This window comes from Zonotrichia leucophrys, chromosome 4, assembly GCF_028769735.1.
Source record: "Zonotrichia leucophrys gambelii isolate GWCS_2022_RI chromosome 4, RI_Zleu_2.0, whole genome shotgun sequence".
In the NCBI taxonomy this organism is placed as follows: domain Eukaryota; kingdom Metazoa; phylum Chordata; class Aves; order Passeriformes; family Passerellidae; genus Zonotrichia; species Zonotrichia leucophrys.
This window is the reverse complement of record NC_088173.1, coordinates 11447602-11469652: the sequence shown is the minus strand read 5'-3', so window position 1 is coordinate 11469652 and position 22051 is coordinate 11447602. Positions and strand designations below refer to the sequence as shown.

General features: G+C 40.4%; 1 protein-coding gene across 1 annotated transcript; it reads left to right on the top strand.

The window, feature by feature from the left end:
• The first annotated feature begins 3421 nt into the window (after positions 1-3421).
• On the top strand, positions 3422-18431 carry ASAH1 (N-acylsphingosine amidohydrolase 1). Its single transcript, XM_064710486.1, has 14 exons — positions 3422-3567; positions 8041-8087; positions 8280-8370; positions 9598-9684; positions 10620-10698; positions 11589-11663; positions 12516-12561; positions 13850-13994; positions 14983-15037; positions 15240-15321; positions 15941-16072; positions 16305-16428; positions 17099-17155; positions 17816-18431. Exons 1-14 carry the CDS (start codon positions 3454-3456, stop codon positions 17903-17905), a joined length of 1224 nt encoding a protein of 407 aa, XP_064566556.1. The 5' UTR covers positions 3422-3453; the 3' UTR covers positions 17906-18431.
• Positions 18432-22051: the final 3620 nt, after the last annotated feature.

Here is a 22051-nt window from a genome sequence, read left to right as displayed (position 1 = left end):
TGGCCTGCTGCCAAAATTACTCTCAGAAACACCAGGAAAAAACCAGCACTGCAAGGAGCAGGCTGCAGCCCTGCCAGAGTAACTATTTATTGGAAGTTCAGTGCAGGTGTCATTGATCCACACTCACTGTGAAACTTAAATACATCTGAAGTGAACACTGATGGTGGAAGTAGATTGATATTACAGCATCTATTTTTCTTTCAAGAATATATTGTTTGAATAAAAACTCGACTCACAGAACCCACAAAAACAGTTACTCAGATACACCTTGAAGCAGAGGCATATGCTCTGGTGGGGAAGGGTGCTGAAAGGGCTGCTCAGCAGAGAATAAGAACCTAAGAATTACCCCTGATAGGGAATTTTCCATTTCATATTAGTGTAAATAGAAGAATACAGTGTGTTGCAAGTAGCTATAAGTGACAGTAAGCAGATAACAGAACTTCTGTGTTTTGTGTTTGTCACAGAGAGGTGAGTAAGTGAAGTAAAAAGCAGTGGCAGAGCAAATGAAATGGGACTTCCCTGGTAGGAGAGGAAGTATTAGAATTGGCAAGGGGCTGGCAGCCTTGCCGAGAATAAGGGTATTTTAGTAACAGTAGGGTTGCCCTGTATGTTGGGATTATGATACACTAGAGTCTTGAGAAAATGTGTTCTGAGATAGCACAGATAGAACAGGGATCTGGGGAATTCACTGGAAATCTAGGCCCAAGACAGTGAAATCAGTGGTATAACAAAGCAGTGAAGATCATGTATTTATTTAACTGTTGCTCTGAGGAGTCTTTTTGGAGGTTTTCCCAATGGAGGTATTCATGGAGTCATCTTGAAGACACTACATCCTGACAGTAGCGTTAACACAAGGAGCTTTAATTTAACTGAAACAGAAAAAAGGAGGAAGTAATTTGGGCAACCCCTACTTAGGGGTGAAGGAACAGATCTGGAGAGGGGTAATACAGTACTGGATAGATGAGTGTGAGAGAGCAGAAGGGTGGACATAAGTGCTAAGTTTCAGTGAGACCAGCTGTCAGTACAGTTAGCAGGCTGACTGTACATCTTACGAAGCATTTTCCTTCTTAGATTTTTAAAAACTGACAGAAGAAACCTAGACTAACCCAGCCTAAGGTGCTGGTGTGGACCCTGAAGGTAAGGCATTGTGATAGGAATACAGCAGAACAGCCATAGTCAGAGAAGGTGACTGGTGCTGGAAGGTAACTGTTGCTTAAACTGAGAATTTCTTTATGAAAGAACTAAATCAGAATCAAAAAGAGGCCTCAAAAAAGTACACTGTGTAATGTGACAATGACATCATTTTGTCTTCAGAGCATTTGGAAATAGTTTTTCATTTTCCAAAGTCATTGTTTATTTTCTCCTGTTAAAAATGTACTAAAGATGGTAAAGCATCTAGACAAAGATAATGAAGTCCCTTACAGCTGTTCACCCCAGATATAAAAGATGACCAAAAGATGTTCAGAAAATAGCAGGACCAACTTAATCAGACTCTTTCTTACCATAGCCCATAATATTTATCTAGAAGTAAACACAGGATTATTGTTCTACATGTATTTATTTTCAACTGAAAATATTTTCCAAACTCTATAGAAACTGCCCGATGTCCTGATTTTAAAGAACACTCCCATGAAAATCTCAAGGTTTGTCCAGTTACACTGTAGTTTTCCTCAGCTTTCAAGTCCACAGATTGATCCTGTATCTTCTTTCACCTGTACTTAAATGTTTTTATGCCTTGGTCTCTAAAGCTCCGTGTAATTCCCAGCTTCTGCTCTGAGCTGGCTCCTTACTACACTGTTGCATGCTCTCCTCCCAGGGCTTTCCCACACTACAGTACATTTTTTATCCTTTGCTGTTTCTTAACTTTTGCAGTTCCATGCAGCTTTCCAATCAACTGTCTGCCAAGGACTTCCCTTATTTTCTTGCCACCCCCACTTGGTTTTGTAAGAGAGTTAATTGCACAGGCAGTTAAGTCACGATGTAGAGACTGCGTCACTTCTTTTCTGTGTGCCTAAAAACACGTGGCATGGCTTAGGCATTGCACAGAGCACATGACACAGGCTAAAACACAGGCATCCTGGAAGGGTTTGAGTACTTTTTCATGGTATTTTTCATGGTGCTTCCACCAACTGTTGCCAGTGTACATGCTCATGAAGCATTCATTTGCTAATGCTCATACTAAAATGACAGTACACACCTAATTTGGATGCTGATTTGTACTTGATGTTACAACAGCCTGGTATAGTGGAAGGTGGCTCTGCCCATAGCAGGGGGCCTGGAGCTAGATGATCTTTAAGGTCCCTTCGAACTCAAACCATTCTCCAATTCTGTCAAATAGATATTATTTAAATAGTAATTAGAAGGCACTTACAGATGGATTTATCTCATATTATTAGTCTGTCTCCCCAGTTGTCCACTTCCTCCAGTCCTAAGCTGCAAGATAGAGAAAAATCCTTCCTCAAGAACGTGCCTGCCTGGCATCTTTCATTACCCCTGATGCTCAAAAGATAGGCTGGAAATAAATCCCCATGGACCGATATCTGTAGAGCAGGTATTTGTTTGTTGCAGCGCTGGTGGTGAGAGGGATATCTCCTCCTAACTCACCCACCCATGTCAAGTGCTGTGGTGTATTTGTACAGTAAATATTGCTTAGTACTGCTATGTCACTACAACATCATCATATACATGCTGGAACTACTTTACATAGTCTGATCTCATGTTATTAAATCATTCTTTTGCACTGCACTTGCGTCTCCCCAATTCAGAAGTTGTTGGGGGTTTTTGATGAAGGCTTGCAAGGTCTTCTTCACATCTGAACTTTTCAACTTTGTCTTCAGAGCCTGCACAGTTACAAGGTGTTCCTTGTCTGTCTGGTCTCAGCCAGTCTAAATTCTTTATTTTGTGGCTAATTGGCTTTACGTTTGCCAGTTTTTATTAGTACTATACTTACCTATCTCTAAAGCAATCCACCTGGTGAGTTTTTTCTTCTATCTATTCAGCATTAAGCAACTAGTTAACTACAAACTAGTTAAGCACATACCAGCCATTATATTGTCTAGAAGGTTATATAGGTATAAAAAGCTATGATTCAGGTTATAGCAGGTTATATCTTATAACTCAAGCTATATAAGCACCTTGTAACTTTGACCTCATTTATATAGGCATCACCACACACCCTACCTAAAATCCGCACAGGACACAGAGTCATTAAAAACCGCTCTACTGCCAAAGTGAAAACTGGTGCCACGGGTTTTCTCCCAGCGTTGCCAAAGAGAGGCGATTCTATTTCAGACTCTCCTGTGCCGAAGTTGCCATTTGTGGAAGGGCGACTGAAAATGAACTGCTGAGCTTCACCATAACTGCACGGGCGGGGCCGTGCAGTGCAATGCCGTGCCGGGCTGGGTCGGGCCCTGCCGTGCCGGCGCTCCCGCCCCCGGCGGGCGGGGCTCTGTCATGTGGCCGCGCCTCCGGGAAGCGCCGCTCGGAGCGGAGCCGGGCAGGACCATGGCGGGCCGGGCGCTGCTGGCGCTGCTGGTGCTGGCGCAGCCCGCCTGGGCGCCGGACCCGGTGAGCCTGGCGGGGGACGGGCAGGGGTCAGCGGGGCCCGCGGGAGCGGACGGCCCCGGGGCTGGCGGGGGGGACGCGGCCGGCGCCCTTCCCGAGGCGGGAGGCCGGGCGAGCCTCGGGATCCACGCGTGTGGGTGCGCGGCAGCGCCTCGCTGCCCCCACGGGCTCCCCGGGCCCGGCAGGGCTCCTGCGGGAGGGGCTGTGCGAGCCCTTGCTCGCTGCTGCGCTGGTTCTGTAGTGTCAGTGTCGCCCTGCTACCGCAGCGGCGAGCTCCAGAAGCGAAGTTCCCAGGGGCTTGCTGCAAAAGCGCACGGCTGTGAATGTGCTGAGTGTGTGCGCTGTGGCTCAGCGAGGGGAGGAGCGTGGAGCAGGTGGACTTGGTGTGTCCTTTCTTGCTCTGTCGGCCGTTTGGGTATTTTGAACTGAACAAATGAAATATTTAACTTCTGGTGGAATTGGGAAGCTGGGAATGCGGGGGTAGTCGTTTGGAGCAAGCTGGCTTCCATCTCCCGGGCATGTAAACAGTTGCTCTTGTTTCCTGGTGTAATCCTGCAGCAGCGAAGCATTCTTTGTCTCTTGAAGTTGCTAAATATACTCTATGAAGAGAACAGGTTTTAAATTTCTCTGGATTTCAAAATATTTTTTGAAGTCTATTTTTAAATATTTTAGGAACATACTACCTCTTTTATCTCTTTTATTCCTTAGTCTGTTCCAAGTCTTTTTTTTTTTTTTTTTTTTTTAGCAAATTGCATTGATTGTGGGAAAATTATTGTGGTTTTTGTGAAAGGGGAGAGCTGCAGGAAATTACTATGGACATCTGGATGGCCAGTGTTCCCTTAGCATCTTTTAATACATAGGATTTGGCTTTTCTCTCTCACCTTCTTTCCTTCTTCCAGTCCCATCCTACCAGCCAAGAGCAGATTCCTAATGCTATAGGCTATCTCCAGCCTAAAACGCCTTCAGAATTTTAGCCCAAAGTATCCTGGAGTGTGGAGTTGTAGGAGAAAGTGCCAGCTGTCAGCAAAGTAGTAGCATGAGAGCTTGATTTGCATGTGATTTCACTTGGTACATCCTTGCACTTGCACAATATCCGCTGTGTGTCCAGGTTGTGCTCAGCATGCAGACAGGTATTAGGCTTGGATATTTTATTTTTGTTTGAGATGCTCAACAGCTTGCTAAGTTACTTGTTTCTGTTCCACTTTTTCTTTTTTATACAATCAGTCAAAATATAAATCTTCTGTGATACTTCCACTTTTCATTTCCATATTTCCCCATACCATGTTCTACTTCTCCTCCACTGCGTTATCTTCCTGTTAAGGTTTCGATCCCGTGCTGTCACGCGTCTGGTTTTGTGTCATTACATACGTCTCAGTTTCAAAGTTGGCAGCATGTAAGATAATCAAGATATGCAACCTGCTGGTAAGAGTACATTTTAAAAAGCAAAACAAAGGGAGCATTAAATCACCATTCAAGAGTAGCTGTATTGCTCTTAGGGGGTTCAGTGGGTGTTTGAAAAGCACATTTATAGTGGTAATCTGCTGTCTGGGTCCAGCTGCCAATAGCTTTTTCTAGGGAATGACCTCTGGCTTTTCACGTTGGAAGCTGAAGGTGATTCTGTCATGCTGGAAGGACAGTCCTGGCTTTCTTGGACAGCATTTATTGTTGTTCTTCCAGTGTCAAGCCTCTGCAGAGAGGAGAGCCCGACTGACCACAGTGATAACTTCATAGCTGCTTATTTTACTCTGGTTATAAAAAGTGCTTGATGGATTTTCTGCTGATTCCAGCTAATTCTTTAGGTGTCTTTTTTTTTCTTTTTTACCTTCTCAGAAAGCTTTGCAGATAATCTTTAGCTGGTTGCAAAAGATAACATTTTTTTTTTTATTTCTTGTTAGAACTTTGTGTAAAAAAAACAAAACAACAAAACACCCCACTTCTAGTTTTCCGATTGTCTTGACATCTTTTTAAGTTGCTGCCTGTGTGCCAGGAGCTGTAGCAGTCACTTGGTTTGTTCTCATTGGAGAAGAGACTGAGGGGAGACCTGACTGCAGTCTACAGCTCCTCACAAGGGGAAGCACAGGGCTGACACCGATCCCTTCACTGATCCTTTCTTCTTGCTGATCAACAATAGGAGCTGAGGGAGTGGCCTGAAGCTGTGTCAGGGAAGGTTTAAATTGGGTATTGGGGAAAGGTTTTTCACTGAGGCTGGTGGAGCACCGCCTGTCAGAGATCAAGATGCACTTGGACAGGATGGGACTCTTGGACTTGTCCCGTGCAGGGCCAGGAGTTGGACTTGATCATCCTTTGTGGGTACCTTCTAACTCAGGATATTCTGTGATTCTATGATGTAATACTTAAGCTAAAGAAACAGTTATTATTAAGTCTAATTTCTTCAGATACCTCAATCAGTTTCTAAAGACGTACAGATTGTTTTAGGAATTACTGACTTCCTTGCCTTGCTTTATACATAGGTTAGAAATCTAAAAATACCACATGGAAGGAGGGAACATTTTCTCTGTTCTCTATCCCTTTATCTGTTGCATTCCTTACCTTTTCTTGTAGCTTAGGCTGCAAAGCACTGGGAAGATAAAAATAGGTGCAGATACAGGATTAAAATCTCAGGGGAAAGTGCCAGGAGTGACATAACGTTTAGCACCTTTAGCTTAAAATCCTCTGAAATCAGTTTTGCACAGGTGCCACTGTCTCCTCTGTGAGCGTAGGCTCTACTGACAGAGCAAGAGAATTCTGATCCACTTTGGATAACTGTTTTTTTAGAAGCTTTATCTGTCAGGAAACATATTTCTGATGGAGATATATCCTGAAGGTCCAAGTGTGTGCATCCATTCCAGTAGGATGTATATGTAATGTCACTTCTTTCTGATGGATTTTAGAATTGCAGGATGGAAAATTGCACAAGACAGTTGCGTCAATACTGTTAAGCATTTGTCTGGCTTTGCACAAAACCTCTGACTTTTGTTGCCTAACTAGTCATCTGATATCCCTCCTACACTCCTTGTTTTGATGCTTCCTCACTTTGAAAATTAAATGGCCTTTTGTGTTTGACTTCTTGTTCCAGCTGTGCAAAGGCTGTTAACTGCACTGCAGTGAAATCTAGGAACACAAAGCTGCTGCTCCTACACCTTCACCTCATGTGTTGGAAAACCAAAATTCATCTCATGCTTTCTCCCACCAACTGGAAACAGTAGAAAGAGATAATATTATAACACAGAGAAATCAATCCCAATTTAGAATTGCTGTTTCCAGTTGTAACAAGTTAAGCTGTTTCAAGTCTGTGGCATTGTGTACGACACTGTGTTTTCTATATTAATGCATGAAAAACAGATGATGAGATTAGCCCAGAGAGAACATTGACATGCGTTAACTTCTTTGTCCCAGTTACGTAGGTGCTGGAGATGTTGTCACAGTTTTCACTGGAACCAGAATGCATTTCAAGGACGCACTAGTAATCTAATTAATACAGCCTAATAAATACTGGAAATCAAGGGTGGGGAGGAAGAGAAGTAGTGGTGGAAGGATCGCTCCATATTTTGTTTGTGTTCTCTCTCCCAAACAATTGTGCTTTGGGAGCTTTTGTATGGGCTCCCAGAACAGCACATGTATCTTTCCTTTTTCTTAGTGAGATATATTAGTCTCTAAGGAGCTTACAGAACTTCTCACATAGTTTTGGGACCAAACCTGGCCTGCTGTCAACTGGCCTGAAGCACAAGTGTGGGTGGCCAGTAGGCATTTGCTTGTGTGTCACTGGGTAGAACATAGAATTACAATTGTGGCATATATATGCATATGTTTATTATATTTATATGCATGCTTTATGTAATTGATAGAAAAACAACCTTGCATTCACTTTGAGTACATCTAAAATAGTTCTCAAACTTTCATTTGTAACTAGCCATGCTCCCAGGAATGAAGGTATATTTTTTAGTTACATTCCTGAATTGTGGCCCATGTAAAGTTTAGCCCCACTTCAGCAGCACTTCTCCACACTGAATCCTCAGCTCATTTCACCAGCTGAGGAATTGCCCAAAGTTCATTATGCTTTCCCTGCTCCAGCTGTACATGCAGCTTAATACTAGACATAATTAGGAATCACACTATAAAATGGGATTAGTAATTGGACAAAGAGAACAGACTGGTCCGTACTGAGATCTTTCTTGAACTTGTATAAAGAATATGCTTTTGTAGGGCTCTTCATTAAATCATATGGAGTAAAAATATATACAATTTGTATATTTATCATACCCTTGTGCTTGCCATGGTGTACATTAGACAAGTTGTCTAGAGGTCTGTCAGACAGCATGGGGAAGTCGCTGCTGGTCCCTCCTCTATTTTCCTCTTTCCAAAATCCCAAGAGTTTGAATTAACTGACTAGTCTTAAAGGTTTAATTCAAAACTAAGTCTACTAGAATAATAGTGTTTTACAAAGAAGCTAAAGGTAATGTTTCATTGTCTTTGCAGTATGGAGAAGAGTGTAGGAGTAAAATGTACCCTCCTTCAGGACCAACGTAAGTAATCTGATTCAACTTGTCTAGCAAATTACAGAGAAGTTGTAATTTGCAAGTCTCAACAGGGTTTTTTCTTGAAACTTGTTCCTGTTGCAGGTCTAAAAAATGCTAGTTACAGGTGGGAAGCACCTGTTTTGTCAAATGTTTTTTCAGCGCCTTCTTTAAATTTGATCTCTGGTGTTTTTCTCTCAGGTTCAAAGGTAACATACCCACATATGTCATAAATCTGGATTTACCTCCCAGCAGAAGGTGGGATGACTTGATGCGCGACAAAAAAACAGAGGTGAGAAATGCAGAGCTGCTCTGAAGCTTAGCAGATACAAAACTAGCACATAGCCTTTTGTTTTGAGAAAAGTTTTTAAAGGAATACATGTGCTAAAAGTATCTGAAGGAGATAATATTTCCTGTTGACTTTTCTAATATGATTCCAGTTCAAAATAATAGATTGAGTAAATTTTTTTTTCTGTTTAACACTTAAGGTAACAGCATCAAGTGTAGAGACACTGGTGTTTGGGATGTAGAGGTGTAAAAACCAGTGTGCCATAAACAAGTGTGTGCCATTCTATTTATCAAATCTCCTTAGTGGTGAGGTGGTGCAGAATGAAGAGGGAGCAATACACCAAAGGAACAGCCTTGGTAAACTGAAGTGAAACTGAGGCAGCATTTCCTCTCTGCACCTCCCTGCTTCTCTCAAAATGATGTGGGAGATGATGAAATGGCAAGGGGGAAATTAAGAGCTTCCTACCCTTTTCAGGAATGCTGGTTGTGGCACTGGTGTTTACATAGCACAAATAATTTTTTTTAATATTTGAGCCTATTTCAAACTGCCCAAAACAGCTGTGGTGAAGATGGATGAAAATTGAGTTGAGTAATTTTTAATTTCTCAAACAAGGCTAGGGCTTTTTTTCTCTATCCCTTGACTTTGGACTTTCCTCTCTGAAAGCCAGACAAATTCTACTTACATGCTGATATTTATTTTAAAAGGCGTTGGAAGCTTCAGGTTTCGCCTTAAATTCTGAAGAGTTTTATCTCCTGTGTACTTTGGAGCTTGATCACATGGAGTGGAACTCTTATTTGTGACATTTACATGTTGCAGATCGAAAGCATGTGCTTTCATTAGAGGTTTATTGAGTGTTTTTGTCTTCAGTAACATCAGTGCTTAAGCAAAGAACTTGAAATTAGCATTCTGAAAGGTAGAAGAGTGCAGAGTATTAAAAAGTGTTCAAAGGAGTAGAAGATGAGGATGGCTGTCCTGTAATTTGTGATTTCTGGTAGAAGGACACATTGGAATTAATCAAGAAAGTTACTTGAACAGAGCTTGGAGAGTGATTCTAGTGGGGACTTGGGGGTATTTGTCTCACTAAGAAGGTGACATTTAGCACTTTATTTAAATATGTATTTTTCTCAACAAAGTTTTTTTTTTCAAAAGCCTGTCAAAGAGTTCTGTTAGTATTCCAGCAATTCTTATGCTTAAGATCTTCTATTCAACAAAAGTCCTTGCTCTTTTTAGCTGAAGACTGTGGTCCAGAATATTAAAGATATAGCAAATACCTTCTTTCCCAGTGGCAAAGTTGTTGACATAGTGGATAACAAAATAGTAAGTATTTTCAGCTTAATTATTTTATTACTGTATGCTCTGACTACAGAATTAGAATGCTTCTGAATCTGGCAATTAAGAACTTTCAAAATTATTAATTTACAAGTTGTTAATTCCATTTCAGGAACAGAACAAAAATGTTATTTCAAACAGTCACTCTGAAATTTTGCCTTGTTGTCTACTCTGAATGACTGAAACCATTAAAAAAAAAGCAGGTCTCTTCCTCCTCTTAATTTTTTCCTAAGATCTTTTCAAGTTTGGATTAGTAACACCAGACAAATATGCAACAGCCTTAGTAACTGTAGCAAAACACTTGACTGAAATTTTTTACCATGTTCCACTTCTTTTAAACAGTAGAGTAAAGTCAGGTTTTGAAAACTGTAATAAATGTCTGATTACAGGCACAACTTTGACCAGGTCTCACCTTAAAAATGAATTTGATTCTGATTAGCAACGCTTTGGCGTGGAACAGGAGAAAGCAGTGTAGGGTTGGAGACAGCCAAAGGTCACATCTCTACCCCATCTTTAGTTACAGCATATCCCTGTGTGCCTGCGTGGACATAAATGCAGCTTTTACAGGTTGCCATGCCAATGTGTGAAAGTCAAGGATGCCCATAAACACTGGCATTGAGCTCCACTGCAGTTGAGCTTTAATGTATCCGAGTCCTGCTTCACTTTTGTGTCTGTTGCTGCAGAGAGAGGCTGTGCTCATGTCCACTGCTCACGTCAGCCTTTTGATAAGTAAGAGTTTTATTCCCTTAAGTGTATACTTCTCTTCCAAGTACTCTGCAAACATCCTCAAGTTCTACAGGCTGCAGAGAAATTAAACACTCAATAGCTGGGAGAAAAGTGTGTCTGTTGAGGAGACATTTGTTGTAAGTAACAAAATACTGTTAATTTGAACATATATCATACAAAAAACCTTTTCCTTTCAGGCTCATCTGACTGCTACACTTCCTTATCCTTTCAATGAAGAGCTCCAAGGGATTGCAAATTCCTCTGGGATTCCTTTGGGTAACAGTTTCCAACACTTGATTAACACAGTGGAAAGCTAGGAATACAGACTCATTTAAAATTAATGAGTTTACCAATATGCAGTTAGCTGTGACTTTAAGAAATCATTACTGAAGTAGTTAAAGCAATAAATTACACCTCACCCTAAACAAGAACAGTGTTTTAGAGAAGAATGAAATAAATCACATAAGCCTTTTATCAGGCTGGGACTGCTCTGTAGAGCTGTGAGTTCACCTAGGTTTTGGGAAGTGGAGCAAGTCTCAGCTGTGTGCACCAGAATTTGAGGGAATCCTTTATTTTCATTGGTTTTGCACTCTGCTGTGTGTCTGCTGTTGACATAGAGAGAAGTCAGGGCTCAGTTTCCTGCTGTGCTTTCTTTCCCTTGTGGCCCTTGCCATGTCCTTCTGCCTTCCCTCTGTGCCTCCTGCAAAAGAATGCCATTCCAGATGAGCAGGCACTGAGCTCTTCCAGAACTGAGACGGGGAAGGAGCACTGCCTGTTTGCACTGCTTCCCTCACACAGGAGCACCACCCCTGCTGCTGGCAGCAGCTCTGACATGGCAGTAGTGGTGCATGTAGCAGCTTTCTACTTTAAAAGTCAATTTTATAGCTTGTTTTGGGGTTTCCAGAGGAGGAAGCAGCAATGACTGTCAGTTTTGTGCATGGTGAGGCAGAAAGTCAGGGTATTCTGATCCCTCTGTTTGCTTTTCGGGAAGCTCTTGATTTTGCTGAACCAGTCATTTTAAAGATCAAAGGAGATCTAAATTGAAATGTTTAACAGAAATATTACAGAATAATGAATTTGCACTATGCTTTCTTCCTAACAATTTTTTTTTCTGTTCATGGCAATTTTCAAACTATTGAACTTTGTTTCTTTTTTTTTTTTTCTAGGGGAAATCGTTATTTTTAACATTTTTTATGAAATTTTTACTGTATGTACATCAATAGTGGCAGAAGATAAAACAGGTAATGCAATCCAAAATCATGTTAACAGTTTTCTTTTATGTAGAAGAGGGTCCCCCTCAGTTATGCAAATACAGTCCTCCTCAACTGCAGCCAGTAAGGTCTGTTAATAAAAGGTAACAATAGGTATATTAATAAAAGGTAATAATAATGCCTAAGGACTGATAAGTAAAGGTATTCCTGAGGAAAGGGAATAAGGGTTCATAAGTGTCTTAGGTTTAAAAAAAGGACAAAAATACTTTCAAACATAGTTTGGGTTTGGTTTTGTTGGATGGTGAGTTTTTTGTGATTGCGGTGTTGTGGTTTTTTTAAGAGGTGGTATTTGTTTTTCTAGGGGAAAGAAACACCAGAACACACTTGAAACTTTCTCAGTGCCATGCAGGATTTTGCATCTAGATTCTAGATGTTGCATGTGTATGCTGGTAGAGAAAATGGACAGTCTCTTCCGAGAAAAGAGACTCTTTCATTCTCCTACTTAGTTCTGCAGCCCTTGTTTGCACCTGTTCCAACTTAGGAAGTTTCTAAGGGATTCTCAGAGGGCTTACAAACATCTCACTTTTAGAGGAAGCTCAAGGTGTTGCCATTGCATTAAGATAATGGAAAGATTAGAGGCTGAGATGGAGAGCAGTTTGCAAGATGACTTGATTTCAGTTATGGCAAAACACTTCTCTGACCAATAAACCCCCATCATTATATTGTGGTTATGAAAAGGACAAATGCTTTGTGGTTATGAAAAGAGAATGCTATTTTCTTTGCACACTTTCCCAGATATTTGCTTACTCATTTCTTGGGTTTCTAAGCTGAAATTTGTCCATTTGTTTGGAAAATTATATTTAATTATTTATTGTTGTATAGGAAAGCTGTACCATGCCAGAAACTTGGATTTTGGACTCTTCCTAGGGTAAGTACTTAAACTTGTGACTTTTTTTTAAAACTCAAAGAAAAAGCAAGCTGAACTTTAAATAGCTACATACATTCTTTGAGTCTTCTTTGGATGTCTGTAAGACTGTGACAAGTAATTCTCCATTGTGTGTTGTAAAAAAAGGCTAAAATTAAAAGATCAGGATGTTCTACTGATCTTATGTCAAACTGCCCCAAATGCATCAGGAACAGCTGTGTTTTGCTACTTACTTTTTTTCTCAGCTGCAGTTCAAACTGTGTCAAACCAAAGAATGGCCCATGTAACCTGATCTCTGAGGCACAGTATATCTTGTTGTTTACATGATGGGATGAAGAATCAATTTTAATATGTGCAGTGACACGGAGATTGGATTGGGGCATGGCATTTTAATGCTTCCTCCCCACTCCTCCCCCCCAGTTACTGTACTGTGCTCCACTGACATTTCCCCTCATTCTTCATTTCCATACCAACTCTGTAGTTTGTTGCCCAGCACTCATTAGTTCTCCTTTCATGCTCCTGATCAGGTAGTTCAGCATTTGCTTTTATTACCCCAGTATATTTTGTGACATCATTCATCCTGATGATGCTCAATGCACAATTGGAACTTAAATACTCATCTTTATTAAAATTCTTACCTACCTATTAAAAGTTCACCCATTGTCTACTGTGACTCCACCTCTCCCTTGGTTTGGCTTGTGTTGGACTTCTCTGACTTGCCAGAAATACTGTGAACATGCTTCCTGAAAATTAAGCAAACTTTCAAAGCTGCTCCCAGAGTCTGGATTATTTCCAAAGATTTTAACAGTCTGCTAAGTGCTCTGTATCAACCTTTTGCCTCCAAATTGGTCTGGCTAATTTTACAAACTAGAATTGGTACTTCCCTTCACATAGAGCAAATCCAGTAGTACATGGTTTCTCTTCTGCCTTTGAAAAATAAGAATTTGAGGTTTGGTGTCACAGGCAGGAGCTGTAGCTGCCTTTGCTAGCAGGTAGAGAACAAAGTTATGTGTTCAAAACAAACCAGCTGTGATGGTGGTGCTGTTTAATCCTGAGCAATATATATGTGCTCCTGGTTCAAACAAAACTTAGTTCTTTTCACTGCCAGCCTCTGCATTTAGACTTCTTAGTTGTTCCTAGCTGGTGCTGCTCAGGTAACTACAGAGCAGTGATCTTGCCTGATGTGAGTTAGATCAGAGGACCGGCATCATACACAGGATGAATGCATGCTGTGAAGGGAAGCTTTGAAAACTCCTGAGGGAAGTTTCAAGTGCTGTACTGTCTCCTGCAGGTGGGATGTTAAAAATAATTCCTGGACGTTAACTCGGGAACTGAAGCCTTTAGTGGTACTGTTGGACTTTCAGAGAAACAACAAAACAGTGTTCAAGTCCACAAATTTTGCAGGATACATAGGCATGGTGTCTGGAGTCAAACCAGTAAGTATGGGAATGGAGCCTTGTCAGTTTGTTACAAATGCTTCAGACTTTCCTTTAATATTTTAATTTTTCTGCTTTCATGCTGTGCCTTGGGATGTTTTCCAATAAACGATCTCTTAAGTTGTTCTGGTGCACAGCATAGCTACTTGAAGACAGATAAAAGAAAAAAATGCTGCACTCTTCCTTGTGAAAGGAGATTGCCTAAATGAAATGTTTCTGTTTGGACAGTCCTTAAAAACAGCATTGAATTTTGAATATGAACAAGAGTGAATGCGAAGTGCTGAAGTGGTTAGAGGTTCTTGCTGGCTAATAGCTAATGCTGTGATCCCACAGGGGGAACAGCACACTCGTGCTATTTAATTCTTTCTCCAATCCTTCTTGGAAAAGGCAGTCCTGCATTTTAAGATTTTTTTTCTTGGGTTTTCATTTAATGGGCACCTGAAATCCGGGGTAGCTGAATTCAGTTTTTGTCTGAAACATTAGTTGCAGGAGTCTGAGATTTGAGTTTGAATTGTGTGTGTTCAGCTAGCATGGCCTGCAGTGTGTGCAGCTGCATGCCCCCATGCAAATAGCAGTAACATAGCAGGGTGTGCTTAGCACTGGGACTTAAAAATCTGCCTTCAAACTAGAATAGTACTCAGAGGTCAGAGAAGAAGGTGACATACAGCAGGGAAAGGAGAACTGCTAATTCAGCAATATAACACAGACCAAGAGGAAAAAATGGCCACAGGCTTGACTTGCTCAGCATAAAAGCATGCCTTGCTGATTGTCTGCCAGGTCAGAAAACTAATTTCTACTTATTCAAGCCCTGATAAATTAGGTTCTTCTCTACATGAGCCTGATCTTGCAGTCTGTTACTTGAAGGGGAAGAGCCTAACAAACAAGCAGCTCAATTGACATCTAAATTGCAATGCTGCCTCTTGTTTATTACTGGTACTCGTGGGCTGGCCATGGCTGAAGGTTGTCTTGTTTGTTTAATGCTTTTCAGAACTTGTTCACTCTGACAATGAATGAGCGTTTCAGTCTTGATGGTGGTTATGTGGGTGAGTAATGCTCATTTCTTTTATTATTTCTGCACAAGTTTTCTAGACCCTGGGCAAACCAGTTTCCTTAATGAACAGGCACACAAATGGTGAAAAGATTGCAGATGAGTTAGATAAAACACAGCTTACTTTAAAACCAGCTGTGGAAGTTAGAGTAGCATGAGTGAACTGTCTGAAAACAAATTATTCTGATATTTTGCAGGAATCTTTGAATGGTTTCTTGGTAGAAGAGATGGTATGTGGATGGGCTTTCTTACAAGAACTGTATTAGAGAATGCTACAAGGTATTCCCTTCCTTTTAAATATTTTGCTTCTTTAGTCTGCTTTGCATTCAACTAGCATGAATACTGTAGATGTATGCTTAATATCCAGTGATATAGATACCTTCCTAGTGGCCTTACCTTTAAATAGTTCTGGTGTTGCTGGTACTCTGGAGCAGGAGGCAAAGCATCACATGTGATCCCTCAAATATTTTTCCTCAAACTTCTTTTTTTCCTGATGAGCCTGTTGGTAATCAAAATGGGTAACAGCATTCTGCATCAAAGCACATCCAACAGGTACTAGTACATTGTAGGAAGCAAGCAGAAACAAAGCTGGTATGTAATAAATCAATTCAGTGATGGAACAAATCAATTCAATATGACACAGTATGTCATCATTGTACTCATATTTAAAGTGTAGAAAAAGTGCAGAGAGCACCTCTAAACAATCTTACTTTTAGTACAAAATGAGACAAGAAGCTTTGCTTAAATGTGTTCCTTTATCATGATCCTGTTTCCTCATATGTGCATGAAAAGGGAAGAAAGGCTTAACTACCCACTCTTGTCCTGGCTCTGTGGAACTTGCTCTTCAGTACTTGAACCATTTATAGGATTTAATAGTCCAACATTATCTTACCCACAGTTACCAGGATGCAAAAGACAGACTGGCAAAAACAAGATTGCTGGCTCCAGCTTACTTTATTCTGGGAGGAAAAAATTCTGGAGAAGGGTGTGTGATAACTCGATCCAGGACAGCTGCTCTGGATATCTGGGAGTGAGTATGCTTGACCTGACACCTGACTCAGCCTTCCAGAAGAGAACAGGTTGCACCAATAATTGTGTGCTCTCTTTCTTATGACTTCTGTTGTAGAACTCACTTCCTTACCATCATTGAAAAATATCACAGCAAGCCAAAAAATATAATGTATCTGTATATAGTATATTTGTATATGTGTACTTGCTATATACTTAGAGAAGCAAAACACCAACTTAGACCTCTTTTCCAGCCTTGATATCAAGAAGGGCACATGGTATGTGGTAGAAACCAACTACGATCGCTGGAAGCCTCCACTGGTGCTGGATAATCGTAGAGGACCTGCCATGAAATGCCTGAACCAGACAACACAAGAGGTAATCATCCTCCAAAAACCTCACATCCTGCTGGTCTGAAACTCCCAGCTTGCACTACTGACATGACACAGCCAGGAGCATTCAGGTTATTTTCAAGCTCAGCTGTGATGACACAAGTGGCTGATGATTTTGTGGTAACTTGTCTCTGCTTCTGGGTTAGAAGAAGCTGTCTCTTTACATGGGGAAGGTTTGTGGGTTTTTTGTTTATTTGTTTGGGGTTTTTTGGGGTATTGTTTTTTGGTTTGGGTTTTAGTTGTGGTTTGGGGGGGATTGGGTTTTCGGGATTCTTTTTTGGGTTGGTTGGTTGGTTGGTTGGTTTGTTTTGGGCTTTCATTTCATCTAGGTGGGTTTTCTGAAGGTATCTCCAGCAGCTGCATATGCAGGAGGGTACACTCAGAGATACCTTGAGAAAAACTTTTGGTGTTTTTAGGGTAGTTTTACCAGTGACATTCAAGTACACACTCTGGGGCAGCAAACACCCTTAAATGTGCCATGCTCTACTAAGATCTGGTCTGGTCAAATTTTTTTCACTTCTGATATCAAAGTGTTATAGGTATCTTGTACTCTTAAAACTGCATTGTGTTATTTAAGTGAAGTGCAGAAAAGTTAGTTCTCAGCATTTACATTAACAGGTAATGCCCCTTAATATCAGTGTATTATTTTCTTTCAGAATCTCTCCCTACCTGCAATTTATGATGTTCTCTCCACAAAGCCTGTGCTCAATAAGGTAATGCTTCTATTTTTGCAGGAAGTTTAGAGTGGGGAGCAGACCACTAACTACTGTACATATAAGTAGGAGGCTTCAGTGGTACATTCAGGGGTTTTTAGGTGAAAACGTGTGTAAAAACAAATTTCATATTACTTTGTGAAAGCAAAATGTAATTGCTGGCATAGCTATTTTCCAAAGGCCGTACAGCTTTAAAAGTCTCAGTAGCCTGAGCCCTTTCCTCAGAATAGCTGGTCCTGGTTTGAGGCAGCAGCTGCTCTGCAGACATCTTGAGCACTCTTCTAACCAGAATTAGTGTGATCCATGTCTTTGTAATTCACATAAAACAAGTAAATATACCTCATGATTTAGGCATACTACAGGCACATTACTCTTTCAACACAAGAGGTTTTAGTCTGGAATTGATATTTTGGTGTTTAGGAAAGAAAATCTGAAGGAAATAGTTTTTAAGAGTTCTTGAATGATGAAGTTTAGTTCCTGTGTTAAATAGAAGGAGCATTCTTGACTGAAAACACAGACAATTCATACTTGCCTGTTGCTGACTGAAGAAGGTAAATGCTTGTTTTAGTAGAACTGTTCAGCTGTATCAGAGAGAGTTTTTCACTAATTCCTGTAATGTGGCTGATTTTCTTTTTTCCTCTTCCCCCCTGTGCCCCTTAGCTGACGGTGTGCACCACGCTGATGGAGGTGTATGACGGCCACACCGAGACGTACCTGCGGGAGTGCCCTGATCCCTGCAGCCCTTGGTAGCCCTGCTCCTCCCCGTGCTTGTCCCACTTGGTGTCCTCCTTGAGAAAATGCTTCTGGAAAGAGATTACTCAGTCTGACTCCTTTCTTCAGAAATCTCATGGCTCTATAGAAATGGCAAAGTGCTTCTAACAGTGAAGGACCCTGTCTCACAGCAGACTTTCTTGCTTTGTAACCAGCAGTTCTGCTGACCAGAAATGTATCCTCACAAGGGTCTGGTGTGATTTCAGCTGTTTCTGCCAAATGAGTTCAGCACTTAGTTCTAGATCTCTTCAGTCTCGGCAGTATTCTTGGTGTGTTGTTTGTTGGGGGTTTGTTAATTTTTGGGTTTTTTTGGTTTGGTTTATTTAGATTAAAATCCCAAGGAACACAAGTTATAATGGCACCTACCAAGCATCAAAAATAATTGGGTGTAAGAAGACTGTCTGGGACAATACAATTCTGTTATTTTTTCATAAGCACTTAAAATTAATTGCTATTGTTCTGGTATAATGTGAGGATATGTCTGATATGCCCTTTTATAAAATAACCTATTAAGTGTCAATATAGTCACAAAAAAAAGGTCTTGGGGAAATATCTGAAACAAGATCTCAGCCAAGAATGTCTTGCTGCTGATTTATAACTCTTTTGCTGAAGCTCTTTCTTGGCCTGTTAACAAATGTGGTTTTTTAATACAGATTTTTCTGTTGTCTCAAAAAAATACTAATTCAATAAAGAAATTGACTTTGTCACCAAAGTACACGTGTACTGATTTCATACTTCAGTCTGAGACATCATGCATGTTAGATACCACAGTGCTTTCATTTCCAAATAGACTGTGTCTGCAAAACTGATTTCTTCTGATTTTGTAAACTGGTAGTTAAAACTATTATCATGAGGCAGTTGGGTTGTTTTGGTTGTTTTTTTTTGAAGTTGGGGAAAGGAAGCCAAGTCAGATTACACCATTGTCTGCAATTCAAGTTAAGAAAGAAAGGTTGTTTAGAGAGAAGTAGTAGCACTCTAATATCCTAGGAAGCAGAAAATGTCGGAGGCAGTAATTCTATCTGGCCACTGGCTGCATTGCTGGGACTAGCTTACAGTTCCAATTCCTGTGTTTTCTACACAGGGATGCTATTTACCAAATAATTTTAGCAGCTGATAAATAAACATGGCTTCTGGTTGAAGAAAATGAAGCACTGATACTCTAGGCCTTAGAACAATGCCTGTAGTAGCACAGCCAGAAGCAGTTAAGGGGATGTAGCACTGACAAATTGAGAGCACACAGAAATCAACGTCCCACTGATTAAACAAGGACCAGTCTAGTTGTACATCTAATTTCTTTCTTTAACGGAAGCATGCAAGCAGAAGTGTGTTAGCATGATTGTACTACCAGGGTCCAATTTTAATCTCAGCTATGAGTATTGAAATCTGTTGAAACCAATAGTGAATCTATTGAAACCAAATATAACAACACAGTTTAAATCAGTGAAAAATGCATGTGTGAAGTGCAGCTCCTGGGCCATTTGATTCATAAAAGACAATTGAACCAAGTCAGATGTTGCAGTCTGTACTGTAAGGAGCCTATCACCTGTTTCTGAGTGCACACCTCAGTCTGCCAGGGGATTGTTAGGATTTATGTGGAATGAAGTTGTGTAACATCCATAATCAAATTACTGCCTAATTTAAAAATCAGTTTACTTGCTTAATTAGTCTTGTCCCACTTTAGCATATGTAGAACAAGGCAGTGTAGACTAGTAACAGTTAAGTAATTGTCTTGTGCAAGACAATCCACATTTCCACACTGGAAATTGCTTTACAATTGCAAAAGGACAGCTAAATTCCATGGATGTCTGTCCAGAGCCTGAATGCCTATGCTACTATTGACTAAAATAAACAAAGCTATTTAAAAGCAAAACCCTCAACAACTGTCTTACTGTGTCTGCCCTAATATACAAAAAGTGATGAATGTGATTGTTTATTGATTTAACCTTCACCTATCAAGTCTGAAAGTTTTCTCAAGCCAGACAAAAAGTGTAATTTGCTTTTGTTACAGATAGACATACCTATTTTTAATATCAGTTCATTGCCTTCCCCCTACTGCTCCTGCTCTAGGCACAATGACCATTTCACTGAAGAAATGTTTGCAGCTACTTCAATGTTGGGATTTTGTTTAGCTGCCTTTTATTTTACATAGGAAGATACAATGGCAATGGGTGTGGTTTTTTCATATTAATTTGCTGCGCACATAGTTGAGATCCCTCACAAACACTGAGGGAGTGGTCTGATTACTTTTTCTTAGGTTTTTTTTTCCCCAGGTCAAGTAACCATCCATATATATTTTTCTCTACAAGTTTACATAAGAGATTTATGTAGCTTTCCTAATTCAGTTGTGAAAAACAAAATTGTTGCAAAAAAGGTCAATATGTGAGCAACAAGAAAATTATGCTTAATTTTTGACTATTACTGCATAGCCTAGTTCTAGAAAAAACACCTTCAGTCTTGGCTTCTAGCAGATTTACTGTTTATGTAAATACAAAGAGTTAATCCAGTTTACTATAAACTGAATTAAATAAGGTGTTACAGAAGAGACCAAGTTGTTTGGATGCTGTCGTTTAAATGGAAAAAAAAAATAAAAAGTCAGTTTGAAAAGAAAATTTTTCACCTTTACTGTTTTAGGAAACCATGCAGTGAAGTCCCATACCATTTCAGAAGAAGAAAGAATGTCATCTCCCATGTTAAAAAGCAAAATTTTGGCAGTTAATGAGGACAGGAGAAGGCAGGAATTTGAATCTTAATCAAAATCAAGCAGTAGTTCTGGGACACGTGCAAGTGAGTTTGCTTTAGAGTCAATTACAAGTCAAGGCTTTGCTTAGAAGCAAAAGTCCAGAGCAGGGCCCATAGATGTCCCGGCAAATACCTGCAAGGAAAGCAGCAAGAGTAAATAAAAGATTCTCAGTGGAGTGAGCAGGCATGATGGAGAGTGGATGGACAAGCAGCAGGTGAGAGCTTCAGGCAGACTCCACAACTAACAATTAAATACTCCTTCCTCCCAGCACAAGCTCATGTCCTGCTTTCACACAGCATCTCCTTGGGCTACGAGGTGCAAGGAGAAAAATGCAAAGAAAAAGCTGGATTTCACCTCAGTGGCTGGCAGCAGCAGCTTATGGCAAGATCCTGCTTATGGCATGGATCATCAGATGAACTCTTCTGCTTTTGGAGGGCCAGAACTGTTAGTGAGAAGGGCACACCCAAGCCCTCTGAGCAGTAAAAACCTCTCATCCTTTGGACCAGAAGAACAAGATGAGCCAGGAGTAATGCTCAATCAAAGAACTGGCACAAGCCACAGTTTGCCTTGGGAAGAAAACTGCAGATATTTATAATGCATTTTTTAAGAAGCTAGCTTTGACAAATAAGAGAGTCTGAAAACTGAACCTACCAGTTGGCCAAAGGCTGTGGTTTTTCCCTTGAAGGAAAAACCAAGCAGACCATGCGGTTTTTCCCTTGAGCTCTGCCTACCAGTTTTTCAGACCATTGTAACATGGCAGAATCAAAGATTTTAAAGGTCCTTTGTAACTATGTCTGCTCCCACACAGTTCCATACGGGACAGGACAATAATTAAAAAGGAGCTAGCCTGTTTACATACCAAGAAGCACTATACTTAGGACATTTCTGATCTACAGTGAATCAGAATTACATTAATTGTATATGGGACAATCTCAGTCTAATCTGTTTTGCAAAGTTTGTTCTCCTAGCTCAAGGGTTACACATGAGCAATAGAAGGATCCCAGTAGTGAGACTGCCTATGCTGGAGATTCTGCATTTAAGGTAACTCCAGTCTTTGCTTAATGTTTTGTACTATTAGTCTTGTCTTTTAAACTTGCTAAGTTTTCCATATTTGGCAGATACACAGTGTAGGAAAAAAAAAAATCCCTAAGTTTTTTCCTCTTTATATTTCAGTGAAAATGGGTCATCTCAGTAAGAAAAAATTTTTTTTTGTCTGCACTAAAAAAGATTAGATCACAAGCACTGAGTTGTAGCAAAGCGTTGCCATCTTGTTTTTAAAGTGGAACTTTAATTCAGGTACCTGGATTAGACATAGTCTAATGTTTGGATTAGACATAGTCTTTTCTCAGGCTACACCTACCATCTGAATTGCACCAGTATTTAAA

Coding starts and splice junctions, on each gene's coding strand:
- ASAH1 (XM_064710486.1), top strand. CDS start 3,454: ATGTGGCCGCGCCTCCGGGAAGCGCCGCTCGGAGCGGAGCCGGGCAGG. Junction 8,371..9,597: donor TGCGCGACAAAAAAACAGAG/GTGAGAAATGCA, acceptor TGCTCTTTTTAG/CTGAAGACTGTGGTCCAGAA. Junction 10,699..11,588: donor TTCCTCTGGGATTCCTTTGG/GTAACAGTTTCC, acceptor TTTTTTTTCTAG/GGGAAATCGTTATTTTTAAC.